The sequence below is a fragment of the Rhododendron vialii genome, chromosome 8a (assembly GCF_030253575.1).
Source record: "Rhododendron vialii isolate Sample 1 chromosome 8a, ASM3025357v1".
In the NCBI taxonomy this organism is placed as follows: Eukaryota; Viridiplantae; Streptophyta; class Magnoliopsida; order Ericales; family Ericaceae; genus Rhododendron; species Rhododendron vialii.
This window is the reverse complement of record NC_080564.1, coordinates 26,638,903-26,652,435: the sequence shown is the minus strand read 5'-3', so window position 1 is coordinate 26,652,435 and position 13,533 is coordinate 26,638,903. Positions and strand designations below refer to the sequence as shown.

Genomic DNA, 13,533 nt, shown 5'->3' with positions numbered 1-13,533 from the left:
TACTGAAAAATAATTTTCACACTCCCTTTCTAGCGGTACTCTATTTTTTGCAATTTTCCTAAATGAAGGGCGATTTGGTATTTTCACATAAATAAAGACCAAAAAATGGAATGTCAATAGCTGAAAGGGGAGTGTAACTCATTTTCCAAAACAAAATTTAGCAACCCCTTTTCAAATTTATTTTTTTATCAACCCGATCCCGGTCGTCAGATATAAACCCGACCCGTTTCCGGATCCATCAAAGCGCAAAGGTCTCTTTATCCACATTCCACAACCCCCAAACTCCACGTGCACTTCTTCAACCCTCCTTCCGCCATTTTCCCTCGCTCCTTCCCTCTCTCTATCTCTCTCTCTCTCTCAGTATCACAGACCACCATTTCCGCTGAGAGAACAACCGAAACCCTTCTCCACTTCATCTTCTCTCTCTCTCTCTCTCTCTCTCTCTCTCCTCCGAAACCTCAACAAAATCCAACCCCACTCATGCGAAACCCAAATAACCCATACTAATTTGACCGAAATGACCCTCTCATCCCGCCTAATTTCCATCCCCAACCCTCCCTCTCTTTCCCCAACCATCCTCCCGCCCCAAAACCCCAACCACTCCTTCTCCTTCCCTTCCAAAACCCACGAACGGAGAAGACTCCTCGAGCTCGGTTCGATGAAAGCCAAGGCCAAGGCGAGGATGAAACAGCTCGTCTTCAACAGCAACGCGGTCGTGGTCGAGGAGGGAAAGTACAGCTACGAGGTCGAAACCCTAATCAACAAGATCTCCAGCCTCCCGCCGCGGGGGAGCATCGCGCGGTGCCTTGAGGTTTTCAAGAACAAGCTGAGCCAAAACGATTTCGCCCTCGTGTTCAAGGTATTGTGAGCTCTGCTCCATTTGTTTCACCCCGAAAGTTTTTGAGTTAATCTGTTTTTTTTTCCCGGTGGAAAATAGTTTGCTGTGTTTTGTTGCAACCTGGATAATGGTGGTGGTTATCAACGGCGGACCTACAATGGGGCGGGTGCCCGCCTCAACTAAATGTATTATGAGTAGTAATTTCCATGGTTTTGTTACGTACTCGTAAAAATATAAGGGGCATTTGTTGCCAAGTCCTTAGTTTGAAAGATCAAGACTCTGTAGGGGTGAAATACCCGAGACTTATTTTTAATTCGTAATCTTAGTTGCCTTACCAAAAAAAAAAGAAACTTAAATACCTCCTCTCAACGAAAAAATGACCCATGTTAATTCTCAAATTCAAAATATCTCATGAATACCCTTGTTACCAAATTAAAGATAGTGTCAATCTTTTCAAATTCAAATAGTAAATCAATTAAAAACATTCCCATTTCGAGAGCTAACTTTCACATTAACTTTTTCAAGTTATGGTACAAAAAAAAGTGATACGAAAATATATTTTAATCTATTCTTATTTTGTATAGGAAAATTTTATACTATATTGGTCGATGTCTCGCCGCAGAAGATAGCCAAAATTGAATAATCACTTGCTAAGAATCAACTGATAAATTTATCAATATCGGCAAATTATTTAACATTTGATAAATTTATGAAAATAATATTGAAAAAGGATGGTAGTTTGTTCATTTCAGAACATGTATCCTCTGAAAAGTACTAAAATGGATGCTATATGTTCAAATTCAATAAATTTATCATCTAAAATATACAGGAATGATGATAACTTCATGAAACTGAAAAGAAAAATTTATCAACCCAAACATTGATGGTTAAGTTATCAATGAAGAGGAAATTAGTATGAGAGAGGTAGTCATTCAAGGAGTCAAGCACACACGCGCGCACGCGCACACATACACATATAGAGAGCATTGATTCATTTAATCTCTGTTCTTTAATTTTTATGGGCATTATTGTCTACTCAGGTCAAAATATGATATACTTGTAATCTTATCTTACCTTATTGATAGGGTTTATAATTTAAAGGTATGGACAACCTTCATTTTGAATGGGTGATAAGTAAATATTCATTTTGAACATATTAAGTAATAGTAATGATTCTGTTGGATACTTGGATGGTGATGCCATGTGTCATTAGATGATATGATAGTAACAATATCTTGATCAATTCTTCAATTTATCGGATGAAAACTCAAATTATTGAATTTAATTTCGAGAAATCATCCTATGAAAAATTATGTCTGCCCCCCTCAAGTCCTGGTTCCAACCCTCGTGCTAGTGGCTATGGTATTGAATGGTGGGCGGTGGTGGCTGCGGTGATGGTGGTGTTTGGGGTGGAGAGGTGGTTGTGGTTGAGTACTTGAGTGGCACTTGTGGTGGTATGGTAGTAGTGTCTGCCAAAACAACTCGTCTTCTGTGGATGACAAAAAATTTACATTTGCTTTTATTTTCCGTTGCACGAAACACGAGAAAATGTCTGCCAAGACTTGTTGTCCGCTAAAACTAACCAAGCATAGTCTTTGTGTTTGATTTTATTCAATTATATGGCGCCCACAAAGGATCTTATGTGTAGAGAATGACCTTGACTGACTGCTCACACACAGCTCAGAAAGTGGCCAACGAACTAACCACCTTTATTTTATTTCATAACAACTCAAGTAACTTAGTGATATTCTTCACTAGGAATTTGCTGCCCGTGGTGACTGGCAGCGGTCTCTCCGCCTCTTCAAGTATATACAGCGCCATATGTGGTGCAAACCTAATGAGCACATATATACCATTATTATCGGATTGCTTGGACGCGAGGGCTTGCTAGAGAAATGCCGTGAGGTGTTCGAAGAAATGCCCAAACAGGGGGTTCCCCGTAGTGTCTTCTCATTCACCTCCATAATCAATGCATATGGCAGAAATGGCCAATTCGAGACTTCGTTAGAGCTTCTGGAGAGGATGAAGAAGGAGAGAGTTTCGCCGAGCATTTTGACTTACAATACAGTGATCAATGCTTGTGCTAGAGGCGGATATGATTGGGAGGGCTTATTGGGTCTGTTTGCCGAAATGCGACACGAAGGTATACAACCTGATCTTGTGACTTATAATACATTGCTTAGTGCTTGTGCGAGTAGGGGTTTAGGTGATGAGGCAGAGATGGTCTTTAGGACTATGAACGAGGGTGGTGTTTTGCCTGATATTACCACATATAGTTATTTGGTTGAGACATTTGCGAAATTGGGTAGGCTAGAGAAGGTTTCTGAGCTTCTAAGGGAGATGGAGATCGGGGGGAATTTGCCAGAGGCATCTTCTTATAATGTCTTATTAGAGGCTTATGCACATTCGGCTTCAATTAAAGAGGCAATGGGTGTTTTTGGGCAAATGCAAGAAGCAGGTTGCACTCCAAATGCGGCTACTTATAGAATTTTATTGAATTTGTTTGGGAGGCGTGGCAAGTATGATGATGTTCGTGAACTTTTCCTTCAAATGAAAGTGAGCAATACGGAGCCGGATGTTGCTACTTACAATATACTTATACAGGTTTTCGGAGAAGGTGGGTACTTTAAGGAGGTAGTGATTTTGTTTCATGACATGGTGGAGGAGAATTTGGAGCCAAATATGGAGACATATGAGGGGTTGATAATTGCTTGTGGAAAGGGCGGGCTTCACGAGGATGCAAAGAAGATTCTACTTCATATGAATGACAAGATGTTGGTGCCAAGTTCAAAGGTTTACACAGGGGTTATTGAAGCATATGGACAGGCTGCATTGTACGAGGAAGCTCTTGTTGCATTTTATACGATGAACGAGGTTGGGAGCGAGCCAACTATTGAAACTTTCAACACACTTATTCACGCATTTGCAAGAGGGGGGCTTTACAAGGAGTGTGAAGCGATATTGAGGAGAATGGGTGAGTGCGGTATCACACGGGATAGGGAGTCGTTTCATGGTATAATCGAAGGATTTAAACAAGGGGGGCATTTTGAAGAAGCTATAAAAGCTTATGTTGAGATGGAAAATGCCGGATATGATCCTGAGGAGGGTACCCTTGAGGCAGTATTGAGTGTTTACTGCTTTGCAGGTCTTGTTGATGAAAGTGAAGAGCAGTTCCGGGAAATTAAGGCATTGGGTGTACTGCCCAGTGTCATGTGCTACTGTATGATGCTGGGAGTTTATGCAAAGGGTAACAGGTTAGTATTAATTCAGTTACCTGACTGTCTTGCATCTATTTTGAATAAGGTATTTGCTTGTATGCTGGTGATTCTGCTGTCTGTTAACTTTGAACAATGGTCATTACTGTGCTTGGGCTTAATTTCCAAATCCTAGTTGACGCCCTAGCATTTTCTGTTTTGGAGGCACGCATTACAAAACAATATCATTCAAATTTCAAAGATATTGTTTTAGTCCTGTTAGTTTTCTTCTTTATACATATATAAGTATCACTAACCATCAATAGCTTGATGAAAACAAACCTTGCTTAATTCTTCCTGTATTCTACCTTATGATTATTATCATGGGGGGAAAATGATTCCACGTCATTTCTTAAGAACTATATAAAGAAAGGGCCATAGTCCATTAAGGGCCCAACATAAATCAGATGCATCAAGTTTTATGTTTAGGCTGTAATGCATTCCATCTAGGAGATCTGTATAATTCCAGCTACAAGGTTTCCATACTGTCTCTATACAGGTATAAGCCTTGGCTTCCATTTTTGCCGTGTTTTTAGAAGCTCATTTCATGTCGGAGATATCATCTAGTTGCGATCATTTAGAGGGTGGTAGTAAGTAAGCTTTAGTGGGTATGAATCCTGCTAAAAACATCAAGCTATCTTTCTGGTCGAAAGAATGTTCGAGAAACACTTATATGTTGGTACTCATAGATGCAATATATACCAAAGGAGGATGCAGAATTAATGGTGGTGTGACTGGTGTCTATAAGAATGAGAAAAAGAAAATTCACGGAAGCAGCAAAAGTTGGAAATTGGCATAACCGCGAGGCAGGACAAATTGGTACCCTATTCAAGTTTCTAGTTCTAGTGGAATCATATCTTTAAGTTGTATGTTACATAATAATTTGGACATTGTGTAGGTATGTTAGGTGTTAATGTAGATATTCTTACACATTTGTTTATATTTCATGTGCAAGGCTTATTTTGGTACTTTCAGATGTGGCCTGTGGGGGGTTGCCCATGGGATTAATATGCATCGAGTTGTGTTGTTGGTTCTCCAAATTTACTTTCATAAAAACATTAATAGAAAAGTTTTAAACAGAAAATTCACAGTTCAAAATACGTAAGCCGTGATTTGTTGGAATAAGTTCTTAGAGCTTGAAAGTACACATAAAGCTGTGCAAAGCTTCTACTTCAATAGAGAATATGTCTTACTGAATTATGTGGCTATATGAAATTCTCTGGGGGTGTATTTATGTTTATGTGATGCCATTCGGGAAACTTGGTGCAATGCCTAGATTCGTGATGGCCAAGCTTTCTTCTTCTTATATTTTTCCATGCCTGTAAGCCTTTAAGCACCTGAATATGAATCTTATACCCCATACCTTTTACCCTCTCCTTAGTCCTTCCTGTAGCTTTTGGCCCTAACTGCAGAACCAGTTAGTCATGTGCATGGTATGTACAGTGCCCTCTCCCCTTCCCCCTCCCCCCCCCCCCCCCCCCCCACCAAAGCTCTTATCTTTGTTTCAATGCCACTCTCAAAACCCTAGTGTTTGAACTACATACAAAAGCTAGTAAAAGAGCGCTCTGCCGCTGCATCATATTAGCTGCGGCCTTATGTCGTGTAAGAGATTGTACCCCATAGTTTTTGTACGTTAGCTAAACTAGGTGAACCTATAGGATCCGAGTGGGGTGGCTCAAGTGGAGAAGCGCTATTGGTGTACTATGTGACAAGAGGGTACCCATAAAATTGAAGGGAAAATTCTATGGAACTGCCATAAGACCAGTGATGCTTTATGGGATAGAATGTTGGCCTATTAAGAAACAACATGTGAGCAAGATGAGTGTAGCGGAAATGAGAATGTTGAGGTGGATGTGTGGTGTGGTAAGACTAGACGAGACAAGATTAGAAATGTAACAGTTCGTGAGATGGTAGGTGTAGCACCTATAGAGGAGAAGTTGAGGGAAAATAGACTAAGGTGGTTTGGGCATATCTACCGTAGACCAGAAGATGCAGCATGCAGCAGTTAAGAGAGCGGATAGGATAGCTCTAGGTAGCAATGTTATGGGGAGGGGTAGACCTAAATTGACATTAGATATTGTAGTGCGCAAAGATATGAGTATAATGGGTCTGTATGAACAAGTGGCCCTTGACAGAGCTCAATGGAGGAAACGGATTCATGTAGCCGACTCCAAGTGATTGGGACGTAAGGCTCGGTTTGGTTTGGTTTGGCTATACTAGGTGAACCTTCAAATTGCAATTTAATGTTGCATTGCTTTTGCTATATACTGTGAAGCTTAAACGCGAGCCTTTAGTGACTGACGTCTCAGAAGCCTTCTCTGGTGGCACTTTACATTCCCTGGTCTCCTCCTCGTCGTCATATCCTTCTGGTATAAAAGAGATTATTTCTTCTTGTCTAATGGTGTTCGGCTATGAGATTATAAATGTCTTAGTTAATGTTAACAAGGGTTTGACATATAGATGGTCAACTGTTTCTCATAAATTTGATGTCATTGGAGATTATAGGGAGAACCATTGTGAGACTTAGGTTCAAGTTCTTACCATAAGAGGGAATAAACAAAAGGAGTGTAGCAATGCAACAGAATGGCAAGGCAGGTTGTTGAACTTGCGCTGTTGCTGTGCTTTGTTATCAATTAATGATTGAATAAGCCAATACTTTTTTTTGAAAATTGGTAATTTTTTTTGAAATTTACATAATGAAGCAAAGAGGAGCCACATTCCTTTATCAATTTTAACCTTCTTGTATTCTTGTGAAGTCACAAGATTTCTGTTGCTTGTTTTTGGGTCATATCCAGAATCAGTTTCTAAGTCCAAATGCCAACCTAGAGAGCCATAAACTCAGTTGGTGATGTTCCAAGGACACCTACCATAAGTCAGGTCTTGATAAGACACTAACCTTTAGATTTATTGGTAGTGAACTAGTGATGTTTAAATTGGTGTCGAACCTAGTTAATAGGGGTAGAACTTTTGTAGATTCATTCATTAGCCAAATCCTTGAAAGTTGAAGGCTTTTGCTACATCTGCCTTACTTCCCTCTCTGCCCTTTTTTACCTTGTCCGAAAAGAGGTGACACTGCTTTCAATAACTGAGCAGTACTTGTGTTTTAGTAGCACGGTACCCTCACATGCAGGGTAGTAGATCTTTTAAACAATACTATAATACTTGGGGCAAATAATATCTTACTGTCCTGATTAAGCCCTGGTGGTTGAAATTCAGACCTTAGACTGAGATGATGTGGCTTGTTATCATTTTGTAACAACAGCCAAGTATTCAGGAGCAGGCAGGAGCTGATTCTAAATTGCAACTGAGATCCAGGTTAGCCATTAGCACCACGCTGATTCAGTACAGTGGTTGAAAAGATAGTGGAAGATTTAGACAAGCTTGTTAACTGCAAAAGCACACTGACGACATTTCTTCACTTGTTAACCTTCTGACTTGCGAGTGAAAGCACTAACTTTATATTGCTTGCTTTGTGCCCATGGGATGTTTATGCCTTCTTTAAGGGGAGAGTGCCTTTTTAGTCTTCTTTTCAGTCCTTTTTATTTCTGAGAAATAATTAATGGAGACAAGGAAAGTTAGATATATCATCTCAAAGACAACCAAGAAGTCAAGAACAAACAAGATACCCGAAATACTTATCAATTATCATAGGAAACATGACATCTAAGTTTGCAAACCAGGACATTTAACTGTTAGACTCTAAAGCCTTAGGGATGTCAAGAATTCGTTCCAGTAAATGAAGTATTTTCGAGGGCCTTGGTCGCGTTCAATTACTGACACTGGAGTTGTTTTGATTCGAGCAAGGACTTTGAGAACTCCGAGTTTTTAGCTACCTTCATCTGGGCCAGTGAACTCCCATTACAGCTAGATCAAAAAGCCTTTAAAAGGAAATCGTCTTGAATTCTAGAAATTCAGGTTCTCTTTCTTACGACATATGAAACTTGGAGTTTTCTTTGTCATCCATTACTCATCCATCTCAATTTCTTCAGACATTCCCAACTGTCTGGTTATCAGTTCAATAAAAAGAATTTTGAGGAAAAACCTGTTGGTTTCAGAGGTGTGCTAGAAGAAGATAATGACTAAAATGATCTTTTTTTCTCTTTGACCTTCCCCCTTTTCAGAAATACGGGAAAATATGCTTCTGGCTGGTAGAAGGATTATATGCAACTCATAATTCCTTTATTTGGCATGAAATTATCAAACCAAAGACTAGAAGTGCCATAGACTTTTTCTCTTGTTAAAAGGGTGGATCTTCATATGAAGGTTTTCCAAACTAAAGAAATAAGATACCCCCAGTAATGGTGAGAAGAAATGAATATTGGCACTGGTATATGCAAAGGAAACCTATGCTCAAGTTTTTGCCTCTTTAGAACTTAAATGTGAATTAGCTCTGACAGGGATTATATAATCAACTTTTTGCTGAACTTTGGCTGCGCTACTTGTGACTTGAATTGGATTTAGTATTTCTCTTTCCATCATTTGACTGTTTTGTCATTTGTGATCTATATCGTGGTATCCTTAATTTCAGGTGGGATGACGCCTACAAATTGCTGGATGAAATGATTACAAAGAGGTCATCCAATATTCATAATGTGATTGGGCAGATGATCAAGGGAGATTTTGATGATGGCTCTAACTGGCAGATGGTTGAGTATGTGTTTGATAAACTTAACTCTGAGGGCTGTGATTTGGGAACAAGATTCTACAACACACTCATAGAAGCCCTTTGGTGGTTGGGGCAGAAGGAACGGGCTGCCAGAATTCTCAATGAAGCAACAAAGCGGGGGCTTTTCCCGGAGTTGTTTCGTATGAACAAACTTGTGTGGTCTGTTGACGTACACAGGTATGATTGGCTTTTGTCACTCCTTCATTCCATCCAGAATTTGAGAAAACTATTTTTCACAAAGTTTTCTGCAGTTAAGTTTATTTTCACATTGATGATTCTGCAGGATGTGGACAGGTGGTGCGTGCACAGCAATATCAATTTGGCTTAACAGAATGTATGAAATGTTCAAGATGGGGGAGGATCTCCCTCCATTGGCAACTGTTGTAGTAGTGTAAGTCCTTTCTTTTGAGTTTTTTACTTTTTACTTTTTTTTTTTAATTTTTTATGGGCACTTGGTCATAAAAGATTGTATGAGGGCTGCCGAACAAGATATTTTAATATGCTAGTCTTTTTTGACAAAAAATGAATAATATATCTGTCTGTTGTCCAGGCGGGGGCACATGGAGAAGAGCTCAATAACCCGGGATTTCCCCGTGGCAAAGGCTGCCTATTCTTTTCTGAATGACGGTGTATCATCGTCCTTTTGCTACCCCGGCTGGAACAAGGGGCGAATAATGTGTCAACGGCCTCAGCTTAAAAAGATTTTGTCGGCTGCAGAAGGATCGCCAGAAGGGTCAGAAAATGTTAAGTTAATAACTTCAAGTAACTCACCCTTTCCCCGCCTGGGAACAAGAACACCCAGAAGTGATGTCAGGAGAGACGAGCACGGAAGTGCTGATATTGAAACACGAGTTAGAATGGCAACAGAGCTTGTGACGAGCACGGTTTAATAGAACAAAGTCTATAGGTTACCTGACAAGGCTGAGTGGTATGGCATGGAGATTTGAGAATCAGATCAAGAGGAACTGGGATTTGTAAGATTGCATTCAGATGTATCGTAATATTTCCTCTTGGCAAATAATGGATTTATGGTGATTGTTGTTGACTTCCAGCCTGCCATTATGCTGAGCTGAACCAAGATATAATGCCAAGTCGAAGCAATTGCCTACTAGTTTGGTCGAAGCCAATTTTGCCTTGTGGCTTTACTAACAAGGGATGGAAACGGAGGTGAGGAATTTTGAGATTTTCACCTGCCCAAGATGCATGATTTCTTCTTAAGTCTTTGTGTATATCTTGTTATCAACATCTTTTCCTCATCTTTTGAGAAATATTAATGGGTAGATCTGCTTCACATTCCATTCATTTGATGAAATATATATGCTTAGTTTTCTTTTTCTGAAATCTATGTGAATCTGTATCAAATATAGTGAAGTTTTTCTGCCACGCTCAAAGTGGGTTTAGATACGGGTTCTTATATTCCAAGCAACATTTTTCTGCATATTTGTAGACTACATTTTTAGTTAAGCTTCTTCAATCTTGCTGCATAGTTGTAGACTACATTTTTAGTTAAGCTTCTTTCAATCTTGCTGCATATTTGTAGGTGGAATCTTGCAGGGCAAGGTTGTTAGTGTTACTCGGGTGGTCTCCTGATTTTGATGTCAGGAAGAGATGCTTTAATTGTGAACAAATTAATGAAAGAAAAGACATTTATATTGTCGTAGTTGCTTTGATGCCATATCAAGTAAATTAACTCCTGGGTTTCTAGGAGAAAGAAATTTGGAAACTACGTTTCAAGGATTCTTCTAGATGTATTAAGTACCTATGCTGGACACTCGATACTCAGATAAGGAACTTGGATGCTCACCAAGAAAGCTTATGTCGTAATCTGATTTACCACGAACTATGAATCAAACTCTTATATAATTCGTTACATAGCCTAAGGCACCTTGTAAACACCCTTTGTCCTTAAATATACAAGAAACATGCTGAGAAATAGAAATATTTTGGCATCTCTCGTGTCTTTGAGAGGAAAATTAGGAGAACCTGTGACTTTGAACATACCCTCTGTCAACACGGCAGCCAAGTCTAGAATCCTTAAACTAAACCCAGTGCTCATTTCCTTTAAGAATATGTTGACAATTGTATTTTGCGTGTAGGGGGTTTCTAAATGGCTATATTTTGAACGAATGTCGAAGAATTTTCATTGTTATCAATGAAGATATAGAATGCCAGACTGCCCCAAAATTTGCTGTGTTAGGAACATGAGCTGGTCATAGTCAATCATTCAGTCTGGTGGTACTTATGCGGCCACTTTTGATGGAGGATAAAGGCTCCTTTTCAGGTATAGAGAGGTTGTTTTACCTCAATTAGGTCATACATATTCTTCATTTGGTCATTGGACAGATTCTAATGTGGCCTAGTCATGGAGTTAGCTCAAAGAATCTTGGCTACTAGTGGTATGTAAAAACTCTCAGATTTTTTTCTTCCACTGGCTTTAGAATGGATTTCAAAAGAGAATATTGTCGGTCAACTAAAGCGGAACGAGCGCACAGAATATATAGTTTGCCATGGACAAACATTATTCAAACACCACAAATTGCAAAGCAAGTATCTCATGCTAGTGTATGGTAACCTTTTTATGCATATCCTAACCAACTTTACAGTTGTTCATCCTCCAGATAACATACACCTTAAGGAGGCTAGAAAGAAGGGAAAGACTTTTGGTTTGCTGCTTCGGCTGGTTTCGCTTGTTTTTATTTTAGTTCTGTTAAAGAATTTAACGCAAACCAGTTAAAAATAGGTGGGATGGGTCAACCAGGCTTGTTTACTAGTTTCGGAGATATTATTTAACCGACGTGGGACAATCTCTTAGGAACTTGCATGCTTTACTTTGGACCTTCTGTTTTATAATGGTCTCCATCTCATTGGTTTAGATGACCTCTACACTCAGTTGGAGGCTTCTATGGTATGCCCCTTGTATGGTATAAATTTATAATCTCTCTTTTTTTTTTTTGGGTCTTGGAGAATATTGTGGAAGATGGTTGGGGGTTTATTTGAACTCATCATGATCACCGGGAAAGATACTAATTGTTTTGAAGCATGATGGAAACTTGAAAGAAGTGTAGCAAAAATCTTGAGTATCTCATGATGTCCTCAACAAGACCCTGGTCTATGGAATTCATCTTATTAGCACATTGGATAGTACCAAACCACAGCTAGAATTCATATTTGTTGAATTCGTTTCTTTTTTGAGTGAACTGATGCTTACGAACTAAAATCTTGTTTTGTATAAGACTGAAATCTTATGCATAGTGTTGTAGTCGATTCTTGTCTGGTGTGTCCAACTGGGTATATGGGATGCGTCCCATTCCTTTGCCCTTTGTGTATGAGTGTCCAACACGAATACTTCACCAATTTAAAAGAGTCCATATAGCATAGACATTTGATGTCATCTGAAGCTGCGATGCACCGTGTCTTTCTTTTCATTTTATAAAGATCTTCCTTTGCTTCTTCCGTCAATTGAAGGGTTTATTTCCGTCTACACTCACATGTGCATAGCCATACGTTTTTCGGAATCGTACTCTCCAATCCATTTGAAGGATTGGAGAGGAGCTAGACTCATAGCCTTACTATTCTTGACAAACTTAGGCATACATATACACACCGTGCTTGCTATTTTCTCCTGCCTAGTTTAACTTATTTGGAAAGTCTCCTCTACTGCTGTTCCCACTGGCTTTGATCATTATGCACCAAGAATGGGACAATTCACTGTTTTCCCTATCTTCTTATAATATTCCATTGTGGCACTTTGCAGGGCCAACATTCATTCAAGGTCTTATCAAAAGCAGACAAAGTAGAGGAACACAATGGTTAGGAAAAAGGAAAAGAATTTGCAAAAGCAGGGGGGTAATTTCAATATGCTTCATGTTTCACCCAAAGTAGCAACAATTCTGATTGGTTATTGTTGAGTATATTGAAGCAAATGACTTATTTGTTGTCAGAGTAGTATTTGCATTAGTAGTATGTTTCCTGACTGCAAGAGCTGGGTATTGTTTTTTCCATTTCCGAACAGTTACTTATGCTTTTACAGTGGGGAGTTAACCTCGGGTATGGGATTCTTTCCAGTCCCTTAAAGTGACTAGACGATCCTGTCCGGGTCGTTTTTGGGTCTATTTTGATGATCGGGACCATTAATATTTTAGACCTTGTCAATAGCATTTGGCACGTCAAAATTCAGGTTAATCGGGTATTGCTTAATATATTTTCAAAACACATTTCTCTCTAGAATCATGGGTTCAGAAAATATTGCAACACTGGTTAAAAATTCATTTTCTAGAGATAAATATGTTTCGAGAACACATCAAATGATGTCCGATTAGCATGAATTCTGACGTGCCTAATGTTCTCGGCGGGGTCTAAAATATCAACGGTCCCAATCATCAAAATGGAACCGGAAAAGGCCAACCATTCCTTTAAGGGACTGGATAGAATCCCATCTCTTAACCTTTTTCTTATTGAGTTGGATGTTGGATTTGTGTAGGAGAATAAAGATAACAGGAAAATTATAGGATAAGAAAATAAGGTGAAAAAATCTATTTTTTCCAATTCGTTTCGTGTTTTTGGAAAATGGTATACAGATTTTTTTCCTTTTCAATAATGGGAAAAGGAAACTGATTTTTACGCTTCACTTTTTACTGATGGCACTCTAATTTTAACGTGACTTCATAAATAAAGTGGAGCACCATGAGTAAAAAGTGGAGCGGGAATATTGATTTCCATGGGAAAAATATGACTGTATTTACCGATCTTGCTGTTCTTTGTTTGATTAGTCATCC

The 13,533-nt window shown here is 39.1% G+C and overlaps 1 protein-coding gene across 6 annotated transcripts; it reads left to right on the top strand.

Moving 5' to 3' along the window:
- The first annotated feature begins 291 nt into the window (after positions 1–291).
- Positions 292–12,737, top strand: LOC131336036 (pentatricopeptide repeat-containing protein At1g74850, chloroplastic). 6 transcript variants are annotated; one of them, XR_009202735.1, is made up of 7 exons: positions 292–859; positions 2,597–4,092; positions 8,621–8,935; positions 9,042–9,149; positions 9,309–9,925; positions 10,855–11,039; positions 12,513–12,737. XR_009202735.1 is itself a non-coding variant. In XM_058371653.1 (5 exons), the coding sequence occupies exons 1-5, from the start codon at positions 518–520 to the stop codon at positions 9,646–9,648; spliced, it is 2,601 nt and encodes an 866-aa protein (XP_058227636.1). In that variant the 5' UTR covers positions 292–517; the 3' UTR covers positions 9,649–10,094. The 6 variants fall into 6 exon arrangements, 1 of the variants encoding a protein (XP_058227636.1); XR_009202736.1 differs by having other exon boundaries at positions 9,309–9,976; XR_009202733.1 differs by lacking the exon at positions 10,855–11,039.
- The last annotated feature ends 796 nt before the right edge of the window (positions 12,738–13,533 follow it).

Bases quoted from the DNA above. Each gene is read 5' to 3' on its own strand.
- LOC131336036 (XM_058371653.1), top strand. From the start codon at position 518: ATGACCCTCTCATCCCGCCTAATTTCCATCCCCAACCCTCCCTCTCTT. The intron at 860-2,596 runs GTATTGTGAGCT...ATTCTTCACTAG, and splicing joins ATTTCGCCCTCGTGTTCAAG to GAATTTGCTGCCCGTGGTGA. The intron at 9,150-9,308 runs GTAAGTCCTTTC...TCTGTTGTCCAG, and splicing joins TTGGCAACTGTTGTAGTAGT to GCGGGGGCACATGGAGAAGA.